The sequence below is a fragment of the Pan paniscus genome, chromosome 1 (genome assembly GCF_029289425.2).
Source record: "Pan paniscus chromosome 1, NHGRI_mPanPan1-v2.0_pri, whole genome shotgun sequence".
NCBI classification, from domain to species: domain Eukaryota; kingdom Metazoa; phylum Chordata; class Mammalia; order Primates; family Hominidae; genus Pan; species Pan paniscus.
The window spans coordinates 87,934,212-87,948,414 of record NC_073249.2 but is presented as its reverse complement, the minus strand read 5'-3'; the positions used below and the strand labels follow the sequence as shown (position 1 = coordinate 87,948,414).

The 14,203-nt window shown below is 36.2% G+C and overlaps 1 protein-coding gene across 2 annotated transcripts in view; it reads left to right on the top strand.

Annotated features, from left to right (window-relative positions):
• Positions 1-14,203, top strand: part of ATF6 (activating transcription factor 6) — a 199,724-nt gene that overhangs the window by 71,873 nt on the left and 113,648 nt on the right. For both annotated transcript variants that reach the window (XM_008978232.4, XM_003824557.5), the window contains exon 10: positions 12,024-12,155. In XM_008978232.4, coding sequence (XP_008976480.2) covers positions 12,024-12,155 — 132 coding nt within the window. The remainder of the gene's footprint in view (positions 1-12,023; positions 12,156-14,203) is intronic.

Genomic DNA, 14,203 nt, shown 5'->3' with positions numbered 1-14,203 from the left:
AAGGATGAATTCATGTCCTTTGTAGGGACATGGATGAAACTGGAAACTATCATTCTCAGCAAACTATTGCAAGGATAAAAAACCAAACACTGCATGTTCTCACTCATAGGTGGGAATTGAACAATGAGAACACATGGACACAGGAAGGGGAACATCACACACCAGAGACTGTTGTGGGGTGGGGGGAGGGGGGAGGGATAGCATTAGGAGATAGACCTAATGCTAAATGACGAGTTAATGGGTGCAGCACACCAACATGGCACATGTATACATATGTAACAAACCTGCACGTTGTGCACATGTACCCTAAAACTTAAAAGTATAATAATAATAAAAACAAAACAAAAAAATAGATATACTTGAAGAAAGAAATAGTGAATGGGATGATGGATCTGAAGAAATTATATAGAATGTAACACAGGGAGACAGAGAGGTAGAAAATGTGAGAGATATTGGACAAGAGGTTATGCCACCATAACTAAGTAATAAAGTAACATTCCCAGTCATGAGACATATTGACATCTGCAGCTCCTGATGGGATGCACTGAGAAGGGCACAGTATCACTTCTATGATGTTCTTGTCCCAAAAAATGTATAACGTGAATTGTCTTTAATTTTATTTTTCATTTTTTATTTTTATTTTTAGAGACAGGATCTTGCTTTGTTTTCGAGGCTGGAGTGCAGCAGCATGATCATGACTCACTGCAGTCTTGAACTCCTAGGCTCAAGCCTCCTGAGTAGTTAGTACTCTAGATACACGCCACCGTACCTGGCTCATTTTAAAAAGTATTTTTTGAAGTGATGACATCTTATTATGTTGCTTAGGCTGGTCTCGAATTTCTGGGCTCAAGTGATGCTCCTGCCTCAGCCTCCTTAAGTGTTGGGATTGCAGATGTCAGCCAGCATGCCCAGCCTTACTCTGGAATCTTAAAAATATTGCTAACTGAGCCCTACCCAAGACCTATGAAGTCTGATAGGGTAGGTCGAAGGCATTTGTTTGTAAACCAAACATTTTTCCCAGGAGATTCTGAAGTATGTCTAGGGTTGAAAACTGTTGTGTGTAGTTTTGTATTTCTTTCTTCCTATACATTGTTGTGTATAGTTTTGTATTTCTTTCTTCCTATACATTAGCCGCTATGGAAATTGTAAAAGCACTTATTCATTAGATTATAAGATAATGTACGTAAGGGAAGTTTTTATTAAAATGTCTCTAGACAGACACCTCTGTATAGATAGGTTTGTCTCATATACTTGAGGACATTTATGGACCTCTGTTTTGGACAGAGTAGGGGCCACAGCATAATCTGTGAGGGGAACTTCTTCCTGGCACATAGGATTGCAGATTATAGATTCCTTTGTTATGTTTTCCCCTTTCTATTTTAAAGGTCGCTATAGTCATCTTCCTTTGCTGCAAATCATAAATGAACATACTAAGGAGGTTTTAAATATGTTTTAGTTAGGTCTTAAAAAAATTAACAAGTGTTTGGAATTGACAGTGCTTTTACCCTGGTTTTGTTCTTGGTTAATGCTGCGCCCTCACTAGGTCTGGAATCTTTATAGTTTGAGACATCAGACTTGGATGAGGAAGGGTAAATCATGCTACTAGTGGGCCAGTTACTCTGTGGTTTTCTTATGAGACTGTGCTTTAAGGAAAAGGTAACCACGGAGCATATGGCATTGAGTTTGAGTCATGTGGAACTGGTTAGAAGTGAAATGTTTCTATTCCAGCATTCTCTGAGTTTGTCAGCTTTTCATTATTTTATAGGAAGAATTCTAGCTTCTTATCCTGAGATGGGCTTGTCTCCAAATCTGGTTCCAATTTTTTTGTTGTTGTTGAGCACATTTCGCCATATGATATCACTATTGGCTGTAGGTTAAAAGTTACTGTGTAACTTAAACCTACAGAATTCAAACCACCAAGTATACACGGTTTTGTTCAGCCAGATTTTTAAATGAAATCTAATTTGAGTTTTTGGCTAAAAGTACTTTCCACATTTATCAAAGTGACATATGAACTGAAGAAATACAATGTATCTGAGTACCAGGTGTTATTGAATCTGGAATTGAAGGAGGGTAACAGAGCCAAAGGCAGTCCTTTCCTCAAATAGTCTTAACGTATTCATGTTTGTCAAAAATGTGTCTACACAAAGTAATTGGTTCTCTTTTCTCTGTAGACTTCATCCTCTGTTGAAAAAGATGTCTTAGAACCTATCAAGCGCAGAGCTGGGTTTTGAGGGCATGGAAAATTCTGTTGATGCTTTTCTCTAGTTTTGGCTTTCATGTGAGTTGTACATAGGGAGGCTTATAAGGAGCATCCTAGTGGCTTTACCTTGTATCACTTGGCTACTTTTTCCCCACACTTCATTGTTATAATGAAGGGAAAGGCAGCTGAAACCAGAAACCTACATCCCTTGCCAACTTAAGAGATAAAAGGAAATTTATCTCTTCTGCTTTCTACCTAGTGAGAAGGGGTCGGTGAGAAACTAGGCCAGGTGAGAAAACTACTATCAGAGTTTAAGTTGAGTACTTCGATATGTTCTTCAGACCATACATCTTAGTTAACATAAAACAAGGACTAGTGGATAGTTTGTGTGAAATAGCATTTTCAACCACCATTTTCAGTACTTAGTATAGCTGGGTGGAATCATGCTGTGTTAAGTGCTGCAGAACATAAATAATAAAGGAAATAAACATCTTAATTTTGTAACAAGTGAAGGTCTAGGCTAATATTAAGGGTAGTATAGGATACTTTTGAAGCTTTTGAATGTACAGAAGTACATATGTAATTATTATATATTGCTTAGACTTCTAGGCAGTTTGCCATTCATGTCTTTTTTGTCTCCAGATTGAGCTGTTTTGTCACATTAGTAAGCATTTGAAACATAATTTTAAGGGTCATTCTACAAATGGTTCTTAATTGATTTATGACTAATGTCAGTATGAACTGCAGGCGGGTGCCGTGCCTTTGGACTTTTTGGTGTCTGTGTGTTCTGAACATAAATTGGCCTTAGTATGTTATGCACACTGTCAGTTTATCACAATCCATGGCCTCTGAGGAGCCAGAAGTACGGAATGTACAGATGATCTATGTACCTTATATTATTTTCTATTTCAGCCCTTTCCCAGAATTCCCAATAAAGCAGATTTCTCAATTACTTGCTTTTATTTTTCCTTTCTCCCATTTTTTTTTTTTTTTTTTTTTGTAAATTAACAATGAGAGATAAATGGAAATAAGGCAGTTGGAAGAAAAGAGGATGAAAACAGGTGAAGATTCTTAGTTGTGGAATAAGCTAGGTTGGCTATGGGTTGATACCATGTGTGCTTGGGTAGTAAAGGTAGCTAGTTTTTTCTGCATGTTGTATTAAGCCATTATTTATCAAATACTAATTACGTTTTATGCACTAAATACTAGTCCAAGTATTCTATTTGATATATGGATTAATTCATTTGTTCCTCCTAGTGCCATGAGGCAGGTATTATTATTCCTGATTTACAGATGAGGAAAGAAACCGAAGACACAGCTAATATGTGGCAGAGATCAGAATCACAATCTGCCTCTGGAGCCTTGGCTTAATCACTGACAGAGCAACAGCCACTCAGGCAGAGAAAAAGGAGTTGGCATTTACAGTTAGAGGAGTTAGGACTCTAGTAACTCTGCCCATTTCCCTAAAGCTTAGGATTGGCTGTGATAGGGGAAAGTAGCTTATGAATTGACTGGATTGATGTAAGTATAACAGAAAAGAGAGATTGTACTCAAATTTACAGCCATGATTTTTGACATTTAGAATAATCAGAGGATACTTTTCTGTAGTGAGAAATATACAAAGAGTTGTTCACACACACACCTTTTATATTAAACACTGACTCAGTGATGTCAGCAATCTAATTACTATAGAGTATCAGTTATCTAATACTGTGGAACAAACCACCCCAAAACCTAAACGCTTAAGACAACAGCAGTTATTATTTTGGTAAAGAAATCTGCAAATTGGGCAGGGTTCAGGACAGACAGTTCTTCTTTGCCTCCGTGGAGTGTTAGCTGGGGTGGCTTAGGTTGGAGGACCCACTTTCAGATTGGCTCATTCACGTGGCCAGTAAGTTGGTGACGGCTTTCAGCTGGGACCTGAGCCTGGGATGTGGGCCAGGGTTCTTGGTTTTTCTTCATTTGGACCTCTCCACAGCTGCATGGGTTTCCTCACAGTTCAGTGGCTGGGTTCCAAGAATAAGCGTCATCTATTAGAATAGTGCTTGCTTTATAATTGCTTATTGAATGAATGAAAGAATCTCAGGTTGTTTTCTTGCTCATGTTGGCCCATTTGGCAAATAGCCACTGTAAAGTGCAGGTTTCTTCCCAGAGCACGGTAATCCCTGGCTCTGAGAACTCCTATTTAGAGGGTTCTTTTGTCTTGACTTGAAGGTCTATTTCTTCATTTAACCACATTTATGTTTCTAATAAATTACCCCCAGTTACTACTAGGCTGCAAAAATCATCTCTGAACCATTCAATAAACAGAGAAAAGAAAACCTTTTTAAAATTTGGAAACTACCTTGAAAACTCCCCATTTTTTCCTCCTTTTAGTCTCAGTTGCATTGAAAGTTAACATAATGTTCTGTTCCTGGATCTGGAAATGGTGTAATAGTGACTTCACCACCTGCCATTCTTGAGTTGTGGGTTAGTTTCCCTAAAATGTAGATCTTGACAAGAGGCAGATGGTGCATGAAGTTTATTTATTTGTTTATTTTTTGAAAAAGGAATACCTCTTATGAACCAGGAACTAGAACACCCCTTAGCTTACATTCTAGCAAGAAGAGAGACAATAAACATAAGTAAAATGAGAAAATTATAAATTCTTTGGACAAAGGGATAAAGTATAGTAGGGTAAATGGTTTTACATGTTGAAGGGTAGTTGTTGGGACTGTAGTTTTATTTACTTATTTTTAATTTTTTTGAGGCAAGGTCTTGCCCTGTTCCCCAGGCTGAAGTACAGCAATGCAATCACGGCTCACTCAGCCCTGACCTCCTGAGCTCAAGCGATTGTTCCACCTCAGCCTCCTGAGGAGCTGGGACCACAGGCACACTCCACCACACCCAGCTAATTATTGTATTATGATTATTATTATCGTAGAGATGAGGTTTCACTGTGTTGCCCAGGCTGGTCTCAAACTGCTGGGCTGAAGCAGTCTGCCCACCTTGGCTTCACAAAATTCTGGGATTACAGGTGTGAGCCACTGTTCCCTGCCAGGACTGTAGTTTGAAATGGTGATCACTGTAAGGCAGGTGTTTGAGCCAAGGCTTAAAGGAGAGGAGAGGGTTAGCCATATGGATATCTGAGGAAGAACAGCATTCTTGGCAGAGGAAACAGCCATTGCAGGGATCCTGGGGTGGAAATGTGTCTTGCATGTTCAAGGAAAAGCAAGGTGGTCAGCGTGGCTTTGCTAAAGAGAGAGTAGTAGGAGATGATGTCAGAGAGGTGAGATACAGGGAGAGGTCAATTGAGGTAAGACTTCTGTCATTTTAAAGATTTGAGCTTTTACCATGATAGAAATGGGAAGCCATCAGAAGGTTTTGAGCAGAGGTGACATAATAATCTGACCTAGATTTTAAAAGGATCACTTTAGTTACTATGTTGCCACTAGCCTGAACCTGGTAGGCAGGAAGACAAGTGTCCTGCTCTGTGTCATCTTTGGGCTTTATAAACCATGTTCCATCTGTTGTCTCATTTGAATCTCAGGAAAACCTTGTGAAATATTTGTTATTTTTCGTGTTTTACATGTGAGGAATTGGAGGCTTAGAGAAGTTGACCAAGTATCCCAGACATACTCAAGTGAGCAGTCTCAGAGTAACATCTTGAACCCAGATCTCCTGTCTCCAAATTTTGTGCTCATTCCACTATTTCACATTAAAACCTGAAGATCTCCCTGCTCTTTTCATCTTAACGTAATTTCAGCTTTTTGTGTGTGGCTCTCCAAGCCACAGAGCAGCAGCAGCTTTTGAGGATAAGAAGCAGTTTCTTTTAAGGATAAGAAGCAGTATGGTTCTTACCTGGTAAGATGGCTTGAATTCAAAATTGACCTACTTGTACCATAAGAAAGCAGGTTTGCAAGGAGTAGAATAGACTTGGAGATATGCCATTTTTTGTTCAGCTACTTGGTATGAAGACTGAGTATCTGAAACCACACTGTAAGGATTAAGTGGCTTCATAAATAATCTAAAACAGTTGTTGGCTTTTAGAATTTAATAAATGAAAAAGTAAGGTAACAATTCTTATAATACTTTTTCCAGACTTTCGGGGAAATTGAAATCATTTGTGTTTTATTAATCCATGCTTTTCAGGACCAATGGCCCATAATATGAGCAAGGTTTATTGGTGTAATGATTATTTTGTGGCCTAAAACTACTGTGACTCTTTGGACTAGCATGTTTCTGATCATAGAGACATAGAGACTTCTTCTTTTTTCTTAATATTTGTAGCTTGTTTTAAACGTACTGAGTAGAACCTGATTTAAGCAATTATACAAAGTTTGGTTAGATTGCTTTATTAATATTATGAACTAGAAACAGTCACCAAATGCGCATTCATTATACTAATCCTTACTATGATTGAGTCATTTCTTTGAGTTCTTGGAAATTTAATTTTTCTAAAATTAACAAAAGGGGACATTTGAATGATGCAAAAGCACTCATGGCAAGAATCTAAAAGTTCATATAAATAATAATTTTCTCATACTCTTTTATACATTTGACCATTACAAGATCTGTCAAATTCCTTTCAATATTTGTGATGTCACAGTCGTACTAAAAGAATCTTGAATTCTGGCAGCGAAATGAAGTTCTTACCTTTCAGATGTTAATAAAAATAAGGGAAATACAAACCTGTAGTTATTCAGATGGTTAAAATTAGTTTCTGTGGGTCATTTCAGAGTTCAAGTATTTAAATGTTTTTTTAGCTGAATTGGACAATCAACTTGTCTGTAATTTAGCTTAAGAGAAATTCCATTTTAAGACCAAAAAACTACAGGGAATGGAGGCCAAAAAATAATAACAACCAAAAACAAACAAGTGAAAAACGTTAAAAGATTCTTAGCAGAATTCATTAATATATTACCTCTTCAAAATATATTCTAGCCAATGGATAGATAATAAAATTGAGACCCACAGACTATTTGGATCCTAAATTTTGCTTCATCATGACTCCCTTGTTGAAAATACTTTATTGACTCTGTGTAATGTAAATAAGGTAATTTTTGTGAAGCTCATTGAATGCGTCTGAGCTCCTTAACTCAAAAAAGGCTAAAAGTTACTGAAATAGCTATGGTTAAGGGTATATTGTCATTACAATGTGATAATCATTACCAAAGTGGGCACTGGGAAAAATAGTGACCACTTATGAGCCAAACCTATCAACCTTAAAACTGATTTCCAGTAAGTACAGCTGCCAAGTGATTATTAGAGCAGCCTGGATACAGATGGGATAGACTACAAGGATAGTTAAGCTCAAAGCATTTGCCTGTTAACAGCCATGAATTGTGAGGTGAAATGCCAGTTTACATAGTGTTAGTAAAATCATTAAAAGAACAATGATTAGTAGAAGAATTCTTTACAAACTTTAAAGTATCAATAGTTCTGAATTAATTCAATTTATAAATTATCCATAAGTCATACAAATAGCCACTTTGTACTTTTTCATGTCCCTCCAAACTCCCCCAGTCCCTATTTCCAAACTGTCCACTTCTGTTGAATCTATTGTAAAAATGTGTACCTTTTAGGGAACTGAGATAGGAAAGATGTGAAAAACAGGATTAGTTTAGAATAATGGTTCTCAAACATTGGTAAAGTCACCTAGACTAGTACAACCACTGTGGAAAACAGTGTGGAGATTCCTTAAAGAACTAAAAGTAGAACTACCATTTGATCCAGCAATTCCACTACTGGGTTTCTACCCAGAGGAAAAGAGGTCATTAAACAAAAAAGATATTTGCTCATGCATATTTATAGCAGCAAAATTTGCAATTGCAAAAATGTGGAACCAACCCAAATGCCCATCAATCAACAAGTGGATAAAGAAACTGTGGTATATATATATGATGGAATACTACTCAGTCATAAAAAGGAATGAATTAATAGCATTCGCAGCAACCTGGATGGGATTGGAGACTATTCTAAGTGAAGTAACTCAGGAATGGAAAACCAAACAGCGTTATATTCTCACTCATAAGTGGGAGCTAAGCTTGGGATATAGGTGCACCAAAATATCACAGATCACCACTAAACAACTTACTCATCTCACCAAATGCCACCTGTTCCCCAAAAACCTATGGGAAATAAAAAATTTTAAAAAAAGATAATTATTAATCCAGTTTTTGGTGAATCAGTGAGTGACAGTGGTTATAGTAGTGGTGGTTTAAATCAAGGAATAAATGTTTTCAAAGTGAAAGGAGCACATCCTACCACACAGTTAAAAAACAATCACAAATATGGCAGGCTTGCTGAGAGCTTTCATACATCATTTATTGTCATGCACTTGTATGATTATTGTATACTGTACACATTTTTATTTTACAATGATTTGTATTTTCCAATGCGTTTATTGCAGTTCAGTGTGGTAGATGGCTGGAGCCTATCCTGGTAGCTCGGTGCACAAGTCAAGAATTAACCCTGGACAGGGTGCCATCCCTTTGAAGGGTGCACTCACGCATGTTCCGCACACTCATTCAGACTGGAGCCATTTAGACGTGCCAGTTAACTTAACATGCACATCTTTGAGATGTGGGAGGAAACTGGAGTACCCACAGGAAACTCATGCAGACTTGGGGAGAGTATGCAAACTCCACACAGACAGTGACCTTGGCTGGGAATTGACTTTTTTTTGTCATCAGTGTTATCACAAAATGACATTGCATGAACCAGCATTGTTTGAAGACTTGCTGTATTCTGATTTTTTTTATCTTTCATCTTTGAGTCATTAGCACCAAATATAGTTCTTGGAACATAATAGGTATTTACTACATGAATAAATTAATGGATGAATCATTCATTCTGGGAAATGTGGTCAACATAGTGCAGTGATGGAATTCCAATCCTGAATCCAAATCCTGACTTTCTTAGTTATTTAGAGCATAAACTTGGGCAAACTGTTTAAACTCTTTGAGCTTCAACCTCCTTTGAGCCTTCATTTCCTTAGTACATAGTAGGTACTCAAAAGTGGTAGCTACTGTTAAAATATACTGTATTTGCATCTTAGAAGAGCATTTAACATTCTTGTGATATCTTTATGGTCAAGATGGGAAATTTTGATCTAGGTGGTATTTCAGTTAATTCATAAGTAGATAAACCTACGTTTTTACAGATTTAGAAGGAGCTTTTTATTTTAATAACAACTCAGTACAGGATATTGATGGCATGCTGATACTTTCTTGGAAGAATTTCTTTTGCTAATGAGGAGCCTAAAAGTTCTTGATTGATTAGTAGGTAAGTGTTTTTAAAGGAATTGATATAAATTATTCAGCTGGATCCTAAAACTCAGTTACACAAATTCAGAGTTGAGGTGGGATAGGAAGAGAAGCAAAAGTAATAGTTCAAAATCAATTTGTGTGAAAGGACTTAGGGTTTTAATTACACTGGGCTCAATATAAATAGAGTGTAATATAACTGCCAGGAAAGCCTATGCGATATTAGACTGCATCAGTAGAACAACAGTGTCTAGAACAAATGGAGGAATTATCCTTTTCCATTCTGTAGTGGTCATACTACCTAAGAAGTACTGTGGCCAATTCTGGACATTACCTCTGAGAAGCATGTTGATAGGACAGTGACCACATATGCTAAAGGAACTTCAGACTATGCTGTAAAGAGGAGCATGTGAAAGAATCAAGAAACTATAATCTTGAAAAAGAAAGCCTGGGGTAAGGGGGATGTTAGATGTCTTTGGACATTAGAAGAAGGCTTACTTAGACTTGTTCTGGATAGCCACAGAATCCAGAACTAGTATCAAAAGGTGGAAGTTTTTTTGTTTTTTGTTTTTTAAAAAGGAAGCACCTTTCTAGTTAAAACAAGGGGAAACTCTTAATAATTAGGGTGGTAGAGATACTGGAGGTATCAGGGAGTGAGTACTTCCACCAAACAGGAACATTAGTATATGGATATTTCACTAATAACAATAGCGGGGTCAGTAGGGGTTGAATTAATTGAGATTCTCTAAACTTAGGGGAAAGTTCTTAACTTTGATTTTATTCATAGCTTACTTTCATAATTACAATTTTTGGCACCATGCTTGAAAGAAAAAGTAAACACTTTTTTTTTAAAGTTAGTTTCCTAAAGAAGAAATAAAATTTCTTAGTTATCATCACACTCTTCATTTGACTTCCCTCCCAAATTGCTATTGTTTTCTGCTTCTCTCATGTTTTCTTAAATACTCATCAGGGTGACTTTTCTTAAGTTTAGACAGACATTCCACTAGGTCTCTTACCTCATTTGTGGCAAGGTTTATATTGATGTGTGACTGCTCAGGTAAACCTTTAGTCTGAAAGATACAGCTGTGACAAAATATAGCCTCAGTTGTAGCAAAATTAAATGTTACACAATGGCTTTAATTGGTGGTACACCTTTGAAGAGTTTGCAGTATGCCCAAGTGCTAAAGCATACCATGTGAGAATCACTGGGTAGCAATGATTTCTGGGAGTGAAGAATTGAGGAGAATGGAAAATATATTAAGGGATCAGAAAAATATTCTAGAGAGGTGTGTCTGCTCCCCGTTTTCCCCCAACACTGATTTCCCCAAATTTGGAGACAAACTACTATTATCTCAAAGAACCGCTTTTCCTTTAGAACCACAGGCTCCTTAACTATCCTTTTTCATTAGCCTTACTTTCCTCTTGCATTTTATCCCTCCAAATAGAATCTTTTGTGCTTCTCGAGAGGGAGATTCCCTTTGTGTTGAATTTTATGAGTAGTGTAAATTGTGTGGGTTGCGTCATAAAACAAAATGCGAACACACACACAAAGTCTTATTGATGAGCCAAGTTCCTAAGCACTATTAATGAGTTAAAAGTGTTAGTTAAGGCTGGGCGCAGTGGCTTACATCTGTAATCCCAGCACTTTGGGAGGCCAAGGCGGGAGGATAGCTTTAGCTCAGGAGTTTGAGACTAGCCTGGGCAACATAGTGAGACCTCATTTCTACTAAAATTAAAAAAAATAAAAATTAGCCAGATGTGGTGGCACATGCCTATAGTCTCAGCTACTCAGAGGGGCTGAGGTGGGAGGATTGCTTGAGTCCAGGAGGTCAAGGCTTCAGTGAGCTGTGATTGCGCCACTGCACTCCAGCCTGGGTGACAGAGTGAGACCCTGTCTCAAAAAAAAAAAAAAAAAAAAATGTTAAGTAGGCAGTATTTGCTTATATGTATATATTTTTTTGTTTTCTCCAAATGCTTATGCCTCTGAAGAGGATATACATTGATGAGTGAAGATATTAGGGAGGGTAGGGAGAAAGAATAGAAGTTTTTACATATAAATACAAATAGAAGTATTTAAAAAAATTTTTTTTCTTAGCTTTATCTGATAGCCTGCCTTCTGGAATTGTGAAAGGCTAACAATGAATTTGACTTTTATTCCTACTTCATTTGAAGTATTCTCTCATTGAAAACACCAGTTTGCACCATCCAGGAGGCCTTCTTATTTCAGTTATTATTGGAGTTTAAAATTTGTTTTTAGGTGTGTCGTATTTATTTCTACTTCATATATACATGTAATTATCAAGTTTTTAAAGCATATAGAACACTACTATTGTTTAAACAGTTTATAAATAAGGTACTTTTATACTTAGAAAAATTGTTTTTGATATGTGCAGGTTACCATGCTAAGGATTTGAACACCTTCAGTACCCTATTTGTACTTGCTTCTATGCCTAGCATTTTTGTTACATGCATGGATCTACAAAGGAATTGTGGTTTGTTTCACAGCTGCATGTAGCAGGCATATGTGTGACATATTTTTATTTCAGCTATTATTTCCTGTTTTTTATTTTCAGCATGTTGGAACAGGATTCCAGGAGAATGAACCCTAGTGTGAGCCCTGCAAATCAAAGGAGGCACCTTCTAGGATTTTCTGCTAAAGAGGCACAGGACACATCAGATGGTATCATCCAGAAAAACAGCTACAGGTAAGATGGCATGCATCTATCTTTTGGCCTAAGTGATTTAATGAAGCTGAAACAAGAGAATTATCTGTAGTATAACATTGCATCTAAATTGTTCATGTATATTTTGAGTAGTAGAACACATAAATTACTGAAACCATTAATACATTTTACTTTTAATATTCTAAAATTAAATTTACTTTGAAACCTTTTGTAGTTTTAAAATTCCTATAGAGATGTAATCTTAAAATCTCAGTTTGTGTGCATTAATATACATATTGAAATATATACATATTATATATAATGTCTTTAATAATTATTTTATCTATCATGTGTTTATACATATAATACATCTAATATTTGTTACTGTCTCACCTGTGGATGGATATGATATGGTGGAATAACATGATTGAACCTATTTGCAGTCATTAGGTAAAATCATTTATACTCATTTATTGTGATCTTTGTTGAATCCCTCCCTTGTTGCAATTTAATAATAACTTGATAAATTTCCATATTGCTTGTCAATAGCAAAAGGCTTTAATTGTATAAAAATGCAATTTCTATATTATGTTAACTAGAAGAAGGTATAGTGGACATTTTTATAGTTGTATACTTTTTGATAAACATTTCCCTGTGTTATTTAGAATTTGTATTAGAGCCAAATGGAGCCAGGTCCTTGACTAACAAGGCAAAGGGAGGTCACAGTATGGTAACTATTGCACAGTATAATGCTTGAAAATTATTACAGATTTGTTTACTTTTATCTCTTTAAGAATTTGTAGGTTGAGGGCAATCTTTCTTCCTGATTTTTACTGTGTTACATCCACACTGTTGAAAGATGATCACCACAATCCTGCAGGCTTGTCTCCACTTAGCCTTCCTGAAAAAACTGTTATTTTTGTGGAGTACAGTATGCCAAGTCAGTGGAGGACCCAAAGGATTTTATGGCAGTAGCTGCAACGCAACATAGCAGTGATAGATATCATAATGTTGGAAAACATAGCATTTCCTGCTTTTTTACATGCCAAAATTCATCATACTTCTTAAATATTCACCTTGATGATCTCTTAACAGTGCCCCTGAATATTGGTAGAGTTTAATAGTATCTTTAATTTTACTAAGTAATTTGTCCAGGTTTGCCCTACATGTTCTATAATTTTGAATTCTGTTAGTGTCCACATAAGATCCATCAAAAATTAAATTTAAATCTAATAGCCTTTGGATTAATGAGAGTTGAGATGGCGTCTTGCTAAAGAATAGAACAAGTTATGGATTGAATTCTTGAAATTGCAGTTCAGTTAAGCTTTACAAGAATATTATTTATTCTGCACTAACTGCAGCAAGTAGAAGCCTTCCACATTAGCATAAGATAACATGGTGGCTCCCAGAAAGCATAGTAGTTCAACCTAAAAGTCTGAATGACTTTCTGGCTGAAATTTATCAGCTTTCAGAGTAGTACATGGGATGCAAACTATTTTTTCTCTCCCTCCTCCAAAGTCACCATTGAGTGAATAATCTGGGTTACTGGTCTTGGGGAAAAAAAAAAACAAAAAACAACCCAGGAAAGATTATGGATTCTTGATTACATGCAAGTCCTTTGAAATATTTTTCAGCAACTTGAGAGATTTAAATAAATGTCAGTCCATTAATTTGATGTTCTTGCTTTTATCAGTATAAATACTGAATAAAAGATACCAAAAAATGTTTGTGAAACATTTGAAAGCACCTAATATTACTTTGTTCTGTGTTCTGAACTGAATTTTAGATGTTTTATCTATTTTCAGCCATGATACCTATACATTTTTTTTAATGCAGCTTACTTTATGTTTCTTTTTCTAAGGAGAGCTATGAGACATGGTTCAAATAAAAAAGGAGTAGATTCTAATCCCATAGTTTATAATATTGTATTAGCCTATCATTTAGTAATTAACTGCATATATTTTTTCAGTCATAGAAATGTGTGGCATATAAATAGTATGACCATATAATGTTCTATCAAACTGGGACACTCTTAAGAAGGAACGGTAGTGCTAGTAATAATTACATCAGAATACCAGTACTGCTGTCTT